Consider the following 15,520-nt stretch of genomic DNA (forward strand, 5'->3'; position numbering starts at 1 on the left):
GCAGATTTCTCACCTTCCACCACCAGCCAGGTGATGTCTGAAGCCAAGCCTGGCTTGATGCTTGGATAGAGGAGCCTGGTGGGCTACAGTCCATGGGGTCTCAAAGAGTCGGACACAACTGAAGCGACTTGGCATGCAAGCAAGCATCATATACCATAGTTTTCTTTTTTCCTCAATAGAACAACTCTTAAAGAGGATTGCTTTGATGACTAATATTCGGTAACACTTTTATTACAGAGGCCTCAAGACTTCTTTAAAAATGACTAGTGATGAGTCCCAGCTACATGTGGCTCTGGCTTCCTTCATATTTTATGGAGCTCCTTGGGCACACTCCCTGTAGATAGGCTTTTTCCATTAAAGGTAGATCAAGGGGATACCTGGGGCTTCCCTGGTGGCTCCAGATGGTAAAGTATCTGCCTGCAATGCAGGAGATCCAGGTTTGATCCCTGGGTTGGGAAGAACTTATGGAGAAGGGAACAGCTACCCAGTCCAGTATTCTTGCCTAGAGAATTCCATGGACAGAGGAGCCTGGCGGACTATGGTCCAAAGGGTCACAAAAAGTCAGACATGACTGGGCGACTAACACTTTCACTTTCTCAAGGGGATCACACTATGTCACCCCAAAGTAGGCCATGCTGACATGGGACTTATTATGAGCCAAGTTATTTGAGTTCCTAGGATCCCTTCTGTGCCTGAAACCAGAGCCTGTCACAAGGACTCAAGTGTTTTAAGTCCCCTCCCTGGGGCAACAAGAAGCCAGCACCAAACCCAGGCAGACATTGTCACAAACTGCCACATCGTCTATTCTCCTAAGGGTCTATTTATGCTTCCAAAGAGTTATCTGCCCTCCCATGAGTGCCCTTTCCCCACCTCCCTCTCCCCTAAGTTAGTACACAGATTGCAAGTTCAAGCCACCCCTTGGAGTTGCTCATTCCTGAGTGCGTGTGCAAGTATGATGCACACACAAATAAACTTCTGTTTGATTTTTCTCCTGTTAATGAATCTTTTAGCTTCCCTGGTGGCTGAGCTGGTAAAGAATCTTCCTGCAATGCGGGAGACCGGGGTCCGACCCCTGTGTTGGAAAGATCCACTGAAGAAGGGAACGACTACACACTCCAATATTCTGGCCTGGAGAATTCCATGGACTCTACAGTCCATGGGGTCGCAAAGAGTCAGACACAACTGAGCAACTTTCAGTTCACTTAACCTCAATCAATCTTTTCTGAGGCTAATTTTACAGGGCCCCAGCAGGAGAACCTAGGAGGGTAAAGGAAAAAAAAATTTTTTTTTCTCTTTTAGAGTTTTGGTGACAAAGGTGGAATTCTATCATCCAGGACTCCTTACTAGGTCCAAAAGCTGCAGCTAAGAGATCCTGGGCCTCTGACAAAAGCCTGCTGAAGATAATATTTCTTATCAAAGTAGGCTCTCAAATTTCTGCCCACAGAGTCAGGTGGAATTGGGGTGGCGAAAGTCAGTCTTTTCAATTTAATTTTCAAGCTCAGCCAGGGACCCTGAGAGGATGGAGGAAATTTTTTCTACCTCCATGTAGGAAAACCAAAAATATGTCAAAGAGCAAATGATTCCAAGGTCTCTATAAACAGTCTATTTCCCTCCCAAGGTCTTCCTCTTCTTGTACTGAAGATACCCATCAGCACTCACCACCAGGGACTGAAATAAAAGCCCAAGAATCCTGCCTTGACAGCTGACCTAACCACCCACAGTGTTCCTGTAAGCCTGGAGTGCGCCTTCTGCAAAATGAATCAACTTCAGTCAACAGTGGGAGAGAAAAATAATAAAATTATGGCGAGAAAGTGCTCCTTACAGAAAAATACTTTCTCGGAACCACATGAACCACACTGAAAATGGACTGCAAAACTGAAACATACCCTGAACACTTATTTAAGGCATCACCAAATAGGACAACTGCCATTACAGAAGCCCTGCTGCTGCTCAGTCGCTTCAGTCGTGTCCAACTCTGTGTGACCCCATAGACGGCAGCCCACCAGGATCCCCCGTCCCTGGGATTCTCCAGGCAAGAACACTGGATTGGGTTGCCATTTCCTTCTCCAATGCAGGAAAGGAAAAGTGAAAGTGAAGTCACTCAGTCATGTCGGACTCTTAGCGACCCCATGGACTGCAGCCCACCAGGCTCTTCTGTCCATGGGATTTTCCAGGCGAGCGTACTGGAGTGGGGTGCCATAGCCTTCTCCACAGAGGCTCTGTTATCAGAAAGCAAATGAATACATTATACTTTCATCAGAGACAAGTCACCAAAACTGAGAAAAAAATATAGGCAACTAGATCAGGTAAACTAGTTCCTTTTCCACTAACATGCTCTAGATTGGCATCTGCATTTTCTCTTTACAAACATAAATCTTTCTTTCATGTACTCAGCATGGAAACCCTTACCTAAAAAAAAGAGTATACACACACATGGGCACACTCATTCCTAAATCTACAGAGTGAAAACAGAAGATATTCTTTCCCTGCAGATATCAAGAATTTTAAGTCTTTTTTGTCAGCAAATGACTAGGCTGAATGCAATCCTGTTTTACTGTAATATGGATGCCAATCATACCTGCTGGGGAAAGTGGTTGGTTTAGATCAGGGTTTCTTTGTCTCAGCACTATTCACACCTTGGACTGGATAATTTTCACTGTGGGGGTGCTTTCCTGGGCACGTATGATGTTTAGCAACCACTTAGGCCTCCACTGACTAAATGACTAGCACTCTCCACCCCCAGCCATGACATCAAACATTTCTCCAGCTTTTTTGTCCTGAGGGTCAAAATCAACCTGGGTTGAAAACAACTCTTTAAAGCTGAAGTAGACTGTCCTGTGGTGATGAGATTTCAGGAGCTCTGATAGTGTTTCAGAATTTTTCTAGTTGTGGCATTTACAGAAACTGCAATTTTTAGTGTAGCCTGCTGGAAGAAATCAACAAAGCTGCCCAAGGGCGAAGAGATATCTATTTGACCATCACTGAACCCTCTTTCTATGTGAACCTACTCCTCGGAGGCACAAAGGTTGGCAAGTGCTATCTGTGGGAATCACATCCCTGACTCCCCCCAGCCCTCCCTCCTGCAGTGGCCTCTCTCCAGCTAACTACCAACCAGTATTTGCAGCCTCCAATTCAACTCTCATTCTCCTCCATTCTCAGGTTTGGTGGTGATGCTGTAGGAAGATGACAGAATTCAACATGTGACTATTTCCAAAACATGGGAATGGGCTACTGAATCCAGTAAGTACTGAGGCAGTAAAAGATGTGGTCCTGTTACCCTCATCTCTGGCAACAGCAGAGCCCACCAGGAAAACAGGCCCTTTGTCTCAGAGGCTCTCAGTTCTTCAACAGTAGCCCTTAAAATGTAAGTAAATTCCACCTAACTGAGCTAGTAGGGCCTCCCACAGGGTGCCAGCGGTTAAGAAACCATCCCTGGGTCAGGAAGACCCCTTGGTGGAGAATATGGCAACCCACTCCAGTATTCTTGCCTGGAGAATCCCATGGACGGAGGAGCCTGGTGGGCTACAGCTCATGGGGTCATTTGTTGATGTTGGCAATTTGATCTCTGGTTCCTCTGCCTTTTCTAAATCCAGCTGGAACACCTGGAGGTTCACAGTTCATGTACTGTTGAAGCCTGGCTTGGAGAATTTTGAGCATTACTTTACTAGCATGCGAGATGAGTGCAATTGTGTGGTAGTTTGAACATTTTTTGGCATTGCCTTTCTTAAGGATTAAAATGAAAACTGACCTTTTCCAGTCCTGTGGCCACTGCTGAGTTTTCCAAATTTGCTGGCATATTGAGTGCACCACTTTCACAGCATCATCTTTTAGGATTTGAAATAGCTCAACTGGAATTCCATCACTTCCACTAGCTTTGTTTGTAATGATGATTCCTAAGGCCCCCTTGACTTCACATTCCAGGATGTCTGGCTCTAGGTGAGTGATCACACCATTGTGACTATCTGGGTTATGAAGATCTTTTTTGTATAGTTCTATGTATTCTTGCCACCTCTTCTTAATATGTTCTGCTTCTTTTAGGTCCATACCATTTCTGTCCCTTATTGTGCACATCTTTGCATGAATGGGATTAGTGCCATTATAAAAGAGACCTCCAGAGAGCTCTCGGGCTCTTTCTCCCACTATGTGAGGGCATGCCAAGAAAACAGCTGTCTCTGAACCAGTAGATAGGCCCTTGTGCTCAGTTGCTCAATCCTGTCCAACTGTTTGCAACCTCATGGAAAGCAGCCCACCAGGCTCCTCTGTCCACAGAATTTTCCAGGCAAGAATAGTGAAGTGGGTTGCCATTTCCTACTCCAGAGACTCTTCCCCACCCAGGGATCAAACCCACATCACCTGCATTGGCAAACAGATTCTTTACTACTGTGCCACCTGAGAAGCCCAAGATAGGCACTCACCAGACATTTAATCTGCTGACACCTTGATCTTGGACTTCCCAGGCTCCAGAACTATGAGAGATAAAATTCTGTTGTTTAACCCACCCAGTCTACTCTGTTATGGCAACAGACTAAGACACTTATCTAATGAGGGAAAGTAAATAAGCAGCAAAAAAAAAAAAAGAGAGAGAGAGAGAAAGTTGAAAATAAAATGGAACAGCAGTTGCTGACTTCAAAGATGAAGACTGTTTAAAAATAAGCAAAGTATGCAAGTGAGATGGAGGGAAAAGTCATCTGCTTCTAATAGAAATATGTCAAAGCAATTACCTAATTTACACAAGGTATCACTTAGGCTAATGCTCAGTTGATTCCTGACGAGTGGGGAGTTGGCCAGAGTGCCTGAATTTTCCTTTATTTTTATCACTTGTTTATAATATTCAATTGCTTGCTTCCTTTGGAATCTAGAAAAGAGACAATTAATCATAGTTTTGCATCGAAGAAGCATGGTGTTCATCCATGTATCCAACAAACATTCATGGAATGCTGGTGCTGGGGCCCAGGTGCAAAGATAAGGAAGACTAACCCTTGCCCTCAGAGAGTGTCCCCAGGTAGAAGGAGAGATTGGAGAGTGAAACATAGGACCAACCACTTCTTAAGGGTATTGAGTGTGAACCTAGGAGTTTGGGACTTCAATATTGAAGCATTTTAATTAAGACTGACGTGGTTCAGGGACTTCCCTGGTGGTCCAGCGGCTAAGTCTCTGTGCTCCTAATGCAGAAGCCCAGGTTCAACCTCTGGTCAGGGAACTAGATCCCACAGGCTGCAACTAAAGATCCTGTATGCTGCAAATAAGACCCAGCACAGCTAAATAAATAATAAATATTTTTTTAAAAGAGTGATATGATTAAATTTGCATGTTAGAAACTTCACCTGGGTGCAAGTGAAGTAGCAGGTGACGATTTATGCAGTGAGACCAGTTGGTCCAGACAAAGAATGATGAGGGTCTGAGCTAGTGCAGCAGCCACAGATGCGACAGGAGGCCTGCTAAGTCTTGCCATCACATGGAAGGTAGTAGGCCTGGTGCCAGGAGCCCTGACATCCTCTTGGGCAGTAGGATGAAGAGGTTAGGAGCTAGAGCTCTGAAGTCAGGCGGGCTTGGCATTGACACAGTGGTCAGGCACCAAGGCTCCTAAACCTTGGTTTTCTCATGTTCACAATGAGGATAACAGACCTGTGGTGAGGATTAAGTGAGAAAATGTATGGAATGGGTTTACCATGGTGACTGATTATAATAAATATCACCAAGATGAATTAAGATGCTGCCCTGGGGTCTGCACTGGGTGACATGGGAGAAGATGCATTTTGTCAGGGAGAGGGGGTGGATGTGTTCACTGTTGATAACGTTCACTCTGAACTGCCCTAATATGCTGGCTACCCAAAGGGAGAGGGTCAGTGGATGCACATGTGAGCAGCTGATGATGGAGGTCTGAAGAGGCAGGGACAAGACAAGAAGCCATCGCCTTACTGAATACTGGCTGCAGCCCTAGGCACAGGCAAGGCTGGGGCACTGTGACTGAGACATGCAGAGTTCAAGAACTGAACCCAAGAGAACACTGCCATCTGGTCGAGAGTTGGGAGAGAAAGAGAAAACCTATGAAAGAACCCGAGGTGTCATCAGAGAAGATGGCCATGATGGAGGGTAGCTCAGAAACCAGGAGAGCACAGTTTCAGGAATGAATGATGCTGTCAAACGCCCCCAGAGCAGAGGACCATCAAGATCAAAGTGCAAAGACACAGAACTAGGATGTTACTGATGACATTCATAAGGATGGACAAAACAGAGCTGGGTGGAGGGAGAAAGTGAATGACATCAACAGGAAGTGAGGCAGTGGAAACACTTGTCTGTGGAGGGGACACAATGAAAAGACGGCTGCTGGTGAATGGGTTCAAAGTTGAGAGACAGCAATGACACTGACTTCACTGAGAATACATCCCTGTTTCTCTTATGACCCTTTGTTCATCCTTCTCCTTCCTGGGGTACAGGGGCTTACTTTTAACTTTGTGATTTGACCTCATGTATCCATCCCTACCTATCCCCACTCCCCAAGGCCCTCAGGACCCTCGGATTATTTCTGTAGGGCATAAGAGCTGTTTCAGGAGCCCCTAGCCACCAGGAGAAAGGATCTCCATATGTCTGAGAGGTGAGCTGAGTCCCACAGCAAAATATTTCCCGATCTTAACCAATGTGGAAAATGAGGTCACCTAAGGACAACCTTCAGAAAGGAAAAAGGCTTCTAGGTCGTTTCAGAAGGTTGACCAGGGACAAGGGCATCTGGAAAGAAGGATACCAAGTATGGCCGGCTCCTCCGACACAGGGGCCACGCACGTGGAACAGCAGCAGGGTTCAGGGTCCCGTGAGTCACGAGCCACCAGCCCTGGATTCGAGGTGGGGCAGCCCAGGCCTAGCAATGACTCAGTCAGTATGCTACGTGTTTAGATTTCTCTTTTATGAGGCAATGGTTCTACTGTCAAGCCTTTTGCTTCCCTAAAGAAAGGCCTGTTCTCTGCTCACAGTGCTGGTCTTAAGAGGAACAAAAGGAGGTTTATGTAGTGTCAAGTGCCTCAAAAATTCCCTGCTAGGGAGCAAAATAATAATACTAAGAACTCAATTTATCAACTCGTTCAGTGTGCTCAGCACTTCACACAGAGGATCTCTCAGTTCTTAGCATTGTCCTGCAAGGAAGATACTGTCACTGCTCTCATTTTACCAACAAGGAAATGAATGAGACACCAACATGTTAAGTATGTGCCCAGGTTCTCACTGTTACCAGGCAGTAGAAACAAAATTTGAACCCAGGCAACTGAACCCCAGAGCCCAACATTTCAGCACTGCTGTAGAGCACTGGTAACTTGACTCTTAGAAGCACCTTTATTGGAGCTATTCTTTTTTTTGCTTCTTGGAGTATAATTGCTTTACAATGTTGTGTTAGTTTCTGCTGACAAGAAAGTGAATCAGTTATGTGTATACATCTCTCCCCTCCCCCTTGAGCCTCCCTCCCCCTCATCCCAATTCTACCCCTCTAAGTCATCACAGAGCTCCGAGCCCAGCTTGCTGTGCTGTCCAGCATTTTCCCATTAGGGACTACTCTTTGAAAGGTAAATACTCTTGGAAAGGGCTTCCCAGGTGGCTCAGTGGTAAAGAATCCACCTGCCAATGCAGGAGATGTAGGAGACATGAGTTCAATCCCTGAGTCAGGAAGATCCCCTGGAGAAGGGAATGGCTACTCACTCCAGTATTCTTGCCTGGGAAATCCCATGGACAAAGGAACCTGGCAGGCTATACAGTCCCTGGGGTCACAGAGAGTCAGACACGATTGACCATGCACAGCACTTTTGGAAAGCGTTAATACTGATCTGCAGTTCAATGCCAGAGATGACTCATGTCATATTCTTCTTGGGAGCAAAAGCCAGAAGAGGTCCTCTCCCTGGTGTAAATAACATGCTCTCCAGGATGGTGGACAGTGAAAAGTGAAAGGCAAGGCAGGGAACAGGGAGGAGAGGGAGGGGCTGCAAAAAAGCAAAACCTCAAAACTTTATAATTTCGCTTAGAACATCCCTGACCCTTCAGTCAGCTCATCTGGCTGCAAAACGATGCAGGCCAGGCTGAAGGAAGGGCGTGATGGACTCCCTGTGCATTCACAGAGAACCTTCACTCACACCAGCCTGTCAAAGGAAGAAGCAGTCTTGCCTGGCAGATCCTAACAGGAATTAGACCCAGAGGGTGATACCTACAACCTGCTTTAAAACACAGGTGCTGACAGTGTCTCCTGACCAAACTCTATGCAGGCCCTCCTGAGCAATTCCCAACTAGACCTCAACTTCTGGGCTTCTGTGTTCATCTCTGCCTTGGCCAGCTTCAGCGGGGATCCTGCTCAGTCAGTTCAGCCCTGCTTGATATCTGATTACCGTCCTTCTCCAATTCCTCACCCTCACTGTCCCACAGTGACCTCTGCTCCCCATGGCCTGCCTTAGCAAGGATCCTGTTAGATCAGTTTACCCAGTCTACCCCCTCCCCACCCTTGATGTCTCCTCTCAGTAACTGTCCATCCAGCAGGCATGATGCTACAGACCCACACTCCACAGAGGCCTCAAGCACAACCCCTTTCCTCACAAGACCCAAGAGTGATGCCGGGGGTGTGACGCTGCGCTCCTTTTTACTTTTCCTCCTGCCAAAACCTCTACGTGGTTTGTGAGCTAAGAGCGCCTTTCAAATTCATGATGGTCAGTGTCCTGCAAATAGTTCAGGGCGAAATCTCAGGCCTGGTGAGTCTCTCATTTTCTGGACAAGGCTGGAGCCAAAGAAGTGAGATACCCCTATGAGTGAGTACAGATCTCCCTGCCAAACATGGGCTTTTTTTAGGGGGGAGGGGGGTGGAGACACACAACTTGAAACATTTCATAAAAACTTACCTTTCACTGTGTCTCAGTGGGAAAAACAGTAAATCTGCTAAAAATTCCATAATTTCCCCAACTAGGATGCTTGTCTCGCCAAACAAATTTCTCCTGATATGTAAGCATTCCTGAAGTTTCATTTTTGCAAGACAAGTGTTTCCAGCAGCAAATCTGAAAACAAAATGCACACGTGTGCGACTTACTGGGCACAATACATGTTGGCTACCTTTGTTATGCTCCCAAAAACAAATCTCATAAACGTCCTTTGTATTCAAGACACAAAACAGCACAGTAGTTTATATTAGCAGAGATTTGAGGCTTTCAAAGTGATTGATAAGATGTGCGTACATCTTCATGAGAAACTGGGACACTATTTTTCTCCTTCCTCTCGAGCCTCCCTTTCACCACCACCCCAATCCCATCAGTCTAGGTCATCACAGAGCACCGAGCTGAGCTCCCTGTGCAAAACTGCAGGTTCCCACTAGCTATCTATTTCACACCTGGTAGTGTATACATACATGGATGCACTCTCTCGACTCATCCCACCCTCTCCTTCCCAAACCGTGTCCACAAGTCCATTCTCCACATCTGCATCTCCACTGCTGCCCTGCAAACAGGTTCCTCTCTGCCATCTTCTAGATTCCATATATGTGCGTTAACATTCGACATTTGGTTTTTCTCTTTCTGACTTACTTCACTTTGTATGACAGACTCTAGGTTCATCCACATCTCTACTATTGACCTTTCAGGCTGGACAGTTTGTTGTAGAGGGTCCTGTGCAGTATATAATGTTTAGTAGCATTCCTGGCCTGTACCCACTAGCTGCCAGTAGCAATGCCCCCAGTCATGACAAGCTAACATGTCTCCAGACCTTTGCCAAAGGTTCCACAGGGGACAAAATTGCCCATAGTTGAGAACTACTGAACCAGAGGATAGAAATTCTAAAATTCAGCCTTTCTTAACTCAATCAGCCAGGTGGGACATGGATTGGCAAGTATGGATTAAGTAGATTAATTGTAACAATAACAGCTAGTACAGAAAACTAAGACATTTTTCAAGAAAAACACACGCTTACGTTAAAACACCTTCGGTGTACTTCATGGTAGCCTGGTCGCAGGGATTGCTGTCCAATAAGCTGGACATTTCGGTAGCACATTGCAAAATATGGTTTTCTTTTAAGTACTCCTCAGATGCTGACTTTGCCAGGTTGTTCAGCACTCTGCCTGCAGGGAATACATTTTGGCAAAGAAATGATGCTTAAGGCTTTTTCCTACAGAAGAGTTAAGAAGTCACTAGGCAGAGCATTTGGTAGCATTTCTTCATCGCTGCCAATAGTTGGGGTTTTTTCTTAATAAATCAATTACTGACCGACATTGCATGGGGCTTGGTTTTCAAGTAACAAATTTTGTATGTGGACAGCAGTTATGGGGCCAAGGAACAAAGACAATAGACTGAAACCAAATTCAAGTCTATTTTACAAATGAACAGGTCAGAAATAGAGAATATGGATGTATTGAGACCAACTATCATGTGGTAACCGAGTTCTACAAAAGGCAGCTGGTACAGCCTTGAATAAGGAACAACGAAACATTAAAGCCTTATGACAGAAACACATGAATAAGCCCCATAAACCTAGTTAATAAATAACGCGCTGTACCTAGAAACACATCAAATGTACCCTTTGCAGAGGCCTAAGATTTTGCGAGTTATTTTGAGTTAGATATGCTAACAATAAGAGACTTCTAAAAAGTAGAAAGTTTTATGGTTTTCCAAAGTGAAAATGAAAGTCACTCAGTCATGTCCAACTCTTTGCAACCCCATGAACTATACAGTCCATGGAATTCTCCAGGCCAGAATACTGGAGTGGGTAGCCATTCCCTTCTCCAGGCAATCTTCCCAACCCAGAGATCAAACCCAGGTCTCCCACATTGTATGCAGATTCTTTACCAGCTGAGTCACCAGGGAAGTCCACGATTTTCCAAGCCACTCTCTATTATACTGAAATGAAGTCGCTCGGTCATGTCCGACTCTTTGCAACCCCATGGACTGTAGCCTACCAGGTTCCTCCATCCATGGAATTTTCCAGGTAAGAGTACTGGAGTGGGTTGCCATTTCCTTCTCCAGGGGACCTTCCCGACCCAGGGATCGAACCCGGGTCTCCCACATTGCAGATAGATGCTTTACTGCTTTACTGTCTGAGCTACCAGGGAAGCCCACACTCTATTATGGAAAGAGATAAAACTATAATTATGCTTCTAGAAGATGTTATTAGAGTATTGCTAGCAGTAAACAAGGCAGATTTAACTCCCTATACTATGGAATTCAGCTTTAACCATAAAAGATTACCATTAAATTATCAAAAAACATCCCATCATCAATAGCACCCGATTCGTTGCCCAACTGGCTCTAGGAGGCCAGTCCCGGAACCCACAGAAGTATCGCTGGTTTCCACATGGGTTTCCTTTGCTTACCACGGTCCCAGCATGCCTGCAACCAGGCCTGCCTGCATTAGGATGATGACTTAGAAGCCAGCCTCTACATGTGGAGCATTCCGTTCAGTTCCGTTCAGTCGCTCAGTCGTGTCCGACTCTTTGTGACCCCATGAATCGCAGCACGCCAGGCCTCCCTGTCCATCACCAACTCCCAGAGTTCACTCAGACTCATGTCCATCAAGTCGGTGATGCCATCCAGCCATCTCATCCTCTGTCGTCCCCTTTTCCTCCTGCTCCCAATCCCTCCCAGCATCAGAGTCTTTTCCAATGAGTCAACTCTTCGCATGAAGTGGCCAAAGTACTGGAGTTTCAGCTTTAGCATTAGAGCTTTATAAAGGCCAACACTAGAAGAGATTCTGCACAGCAACGAGTTGTGCAGACAGGCCTTAGGGCCAGACAGGCCTGGATAAGCAGTCAGATAGGCCTCTCAGACTCGTGGCACCAGAGGTGCCAGCGCTGGGAGCTGACGTACCTTATTTCATCTCTCTGACCTTCAGTTTCCTCATCTGTAAAATGGGAGTAACTGTATATACCACTGGAGGTATACCAGAAGACAAAAGAGATCATGAACATGAAGTGCTTTGTACGGAGTGAGCATGAAACGACTGTTAACTATTACTATCAAGGAGGATTTACAGGTGAAATGCAGAGAGGGTAACTAACTTTCCCAAGGTGACCTTAAATCTTACAGCAGACTATAAAGATAGCTGTAATTCTCCATGCCAACCTGTACCCAGCTCTCTCCTTGGTAATGCCACTCTGCACCTCCTCCCATCCAGAGGTCAGAGTCTCTTTCTTGGCCCCGGACTGAAGCCTAGCAACTTGTTGTGACCAATTACATGCAGAGTAAGAGGGTGCGGTGCCAGATCTCAGTTTAGGCATAAACATGTGCTCTCACTCTCAGAATTCTGCAGGCCCCCAGGGGAGCAGGACTGGACTATTTCCTGAACGATGAGCAGCTAGCTCATGCCCAGAACCCTGTTGCCACCAGACATCAGGGTGAGGTGTTCTGAGAGTTGGAGCCCACTGGCCCTGCCAGCTGGGTTGCTTGCATGAGCCCAGCCCAGATGAGGGGGATCCCCTTGGTGGCCCATAGACATGGGCAACAACAAGTGGTTGTTGGTTTTTGACCTGCTGAGTTTCAGGGTGGTTTGCTATACAACAGAAGCTAATTGACATAGCTATTTAAATATGACATAAATCTAGAGTCCTTATTCCTTGTCTGATTGTAAACCTTTCCCAGCATCAGAGTCTTTTCAAATGAGTCAGCTCTTCGCATCAGGTGGCCAAAATATTGGAGTTTCAGCTTCAACATCAGTCCTTCCAATGAACACCCAGGACTGATTTCCTTTAGGATGGACTGGTTGGATCTCCTTGCAGTCCAAGGGACTCTCAAGAGTCTTCTCCAACACCACAGTTCAAAAGCATCAATTCTTCTGTGCTCAGCTTTCTTTATAGTCCAACTCTCACATCCACACAAGACCACTGGAAAACCATAGCCTTGACTAGATGGACCTTCGTGAACAAAGTAATGTCTCTGCTTTTTAATATGCTGTCTAGGTTGGTCATAACTTTCCTTCCAAGGAGTAAGTGTCTTTTAATTTCATGGCTGCAGTCACCAGCTGCAGTCATTTTGGAGCCCAAAAAAATAGTCTGCCACTGTTTTGTTTCCCATCTATTTTCCATGAAGTGATGGGACCAGGTGCCATGATCCTAGTTTTTTGAATGTTGAGCTTTAAGCCAACTTTTTCACTCTTCTCCTTCACTTTCATCATGAGGCTCTTTAGTTCTTCTTCACTTTCTGCCATAAGGGTGGTGTCATCTGCATATCTGAGGTTATTGATATTTCTCCTGGTAATCTTGATTCCAGCTTGCGCTTTATCCAGCCCAGCATTTCTCGTGATGTACTCTGTATATAAGTTAAATAAGCTTGATGACAATATACAACCTTGATGTACTCCTTTTCCTATTTGAAACCTGTCTGTTGTTCCATGTCCAGTTCTAACTGTTGCTTTCTGACCTGCATACAGATTTCTCAAGAGGCAGGTCAGGTGGTCTGGTATTCCCATCTCTTTCAGAATTTTCCACAGTTCATTGTGACCCACACAAGTCAAAGGCTTTGGCATAGTCAATAAAGCAGAAATAGATGTTTTTCTGGAACTCTCTTGCTTTTTCAATGATCCAGCAGATGCTGACAATTTGATCTCTGGTTCCTCTGCCTTTTCTAAATCCAGCTGGAACATCTTGAAGTTCATGGTTCACGTATTGCTAAAGCCTGGCGTGGATAATTTCAAGCATTACTTTGCTAGTGTGTGAGATGAGTGCAATTGTGCAGTAGTTTGAGCATTCTTTGGCATTGCCTTTCTTTGGGATTGGAATGAAAACAGACCTTTTCCATTCCTGTGGACACTGCTGAGATTTCCAAATTTGCTGGCAAATTGAGTGCAGCACTTTCATAGCATCATCTTTTAGGATATGAAATAGCTCAACTGGAATTCCATCACCTCCACTAGCCTTGTTCATAGTGATACTTCCTAAGGCCCACTTGACATCTCATTCCAGGATGTCTGGCTCTAAGTGAGTGATCACACCATCATGATTATCTGGGTCATGAAGATCTTTTTTGTACTCTTCTGTGTATTCTCACCTCCTCTTCTTAATATCTTCTGCTGCTGTTAAGTCCATACGATTTCTGTCCTTTATTGACCCCATCTTTGTGTGAAATGTTTCCTTAGTATCTCTAATTTTCTTGAAGAGATCTCTATTCTTTCCCATTCTATTGTTTTCCTCTATTTCTTAGCATTGATCATTGAGGAAGACTTCTTATCTCTCCTTGCTATTCTTTAGAACTCTGCATTCAAATGGGTATATTTTTTGTTTTCTCCTTTGTTTTTCACTTCTCTTCTTTTCACAGCTATTTGTAAGGCCTCCTCAGACAGCCATTTTGATTTTTTGCATTTCTTTTTCTTGGGGATGGTCTTGATCCCTGTCTCCTCTACAGTGTCACAAACCTCCATCCATAGTTCATCAGGCACTCTATCAAATCTAGTCCCTTAAATCTATTTCTCACTTCCACTGTATAATCATAAGGGATTTGATTTAGGTCATACCTGAATGGTGTAGTGGTTTCCCCTACTTTCTTCAAGTCTGAGAGTCAAAAAATAAAAACAAACTTAACAAGTAAATAAAAGCAATGAGCCTAAAAATAAAAATAATAGATAAATAAATAACAGCAAAAGACAGAAGTGGAGAGGCAGGATTTGAAGCCAGAAAGGCTGGCTTCACAGCCAGTGGTCCCCTTACTGCTCAAAGCAGTACGAGGTGTGTCACAACAGCCTCCCACATGCTAAAAGGATGGTCTGTCAAAGGAGGCATGCTCAGGGTTAACCCTCACATGCCCACCAAAAAAATCAAGCAAACAAAGCTCACACACCCGGTTCCCTGTCTTCATGGTTGGTAAGAGCCCAGGAGTCTGACTCTGAACCACAAGAAGTGATGCCCTCTCCATGTGCCCACCTTACCTTTTTGCTTCACCAAGTCCTGGTTGTCTTTTAAATTTCTGGATGAAAATTCCATCAGGTTGAACCATGCTTTCTGGAAATACTGGAAGCCTTCCTGAGTCATCCCTATTTCCAGACAGAGCTCCCCAATAGCATTCTGTACTCTGGGAAGCATTGTGGTCATGGACTGACTCTACACATAAGGAAAGAGAACACACTCATGAGGGGACACAGCATTAGACCAGGCACAGCCACCAGATACCCGCTGGAGAAAGCTCATTGCATAATGAACTCGCAAAAGATGGCACGCTTCACAGCAGGTCTCAGGGAATTTTAAATACTTACAGAATGATTGTTACAGTCACACGTTTATGGGGAGACACTGCAAACCAAAACTAATCTTTGGGACATGTTTCCACAAGTTGTTAGTTAATGGTAATTTTTTTTGAAGGTGAGAATAACGTGCTGATGTCTCACATCTATTAAAGCTCACGGAGGAGGTGTTTAAAATCCAATCGAACACCTAAAATCACCATCTGTGTGACTCTTGAATTCAATTGTGACCAGAGATCTGCTAACTTTATGGGGTTTTGTTTGGTTTGGGTGTTTTTGTTTGTTTATGTTTTGGGTTTTTTTTTTTTTTCTGAATTGGATCATAGTTGCGGCATGTAGAGTCTTTCAT

At 45.0% G+C, this 15,520-nt stretch overlaps 1 protein-coding gene across 1 annotated transcript in view; it reads right to left on the bottom strand.

Moving 5' to 3' along the window:
• LOC138078705 (putative tetratricopeptide repeat protein 41) overlaps positions 1-15,520 on the bottom strand; it is a 72,157-nt gene that overhangs the window by 13,763 nt on the left and 42,874 nt on the right. The window contains 4 exon segments of the mRNA XM_068971480.1: positions 4,722-4,855; positions 8,865-9,017; positions 9,922-10,069; positions 14,860-15,031. Coding sequence (XP_068827581.1) covers positions 4,722-4,855; positions 8,865-9,017; positions 9,922-10,069; positions 14,860-15,031 — 607 coding nt within the window.

This window comes from Capricornis sumatraensis, chromosome 4 (genome assembly GCF_032405125.1).
Source record: "Capricornis sumatraensis isolate serow.1 chromosome 4, serow.2, whole genome shotgun sequence".
NCBI lineage: Eukaryota > Metazoa > Chordata > Mammalia > Artiodactyla > Bovidae > Capricornis > Capricornis sumatraensis.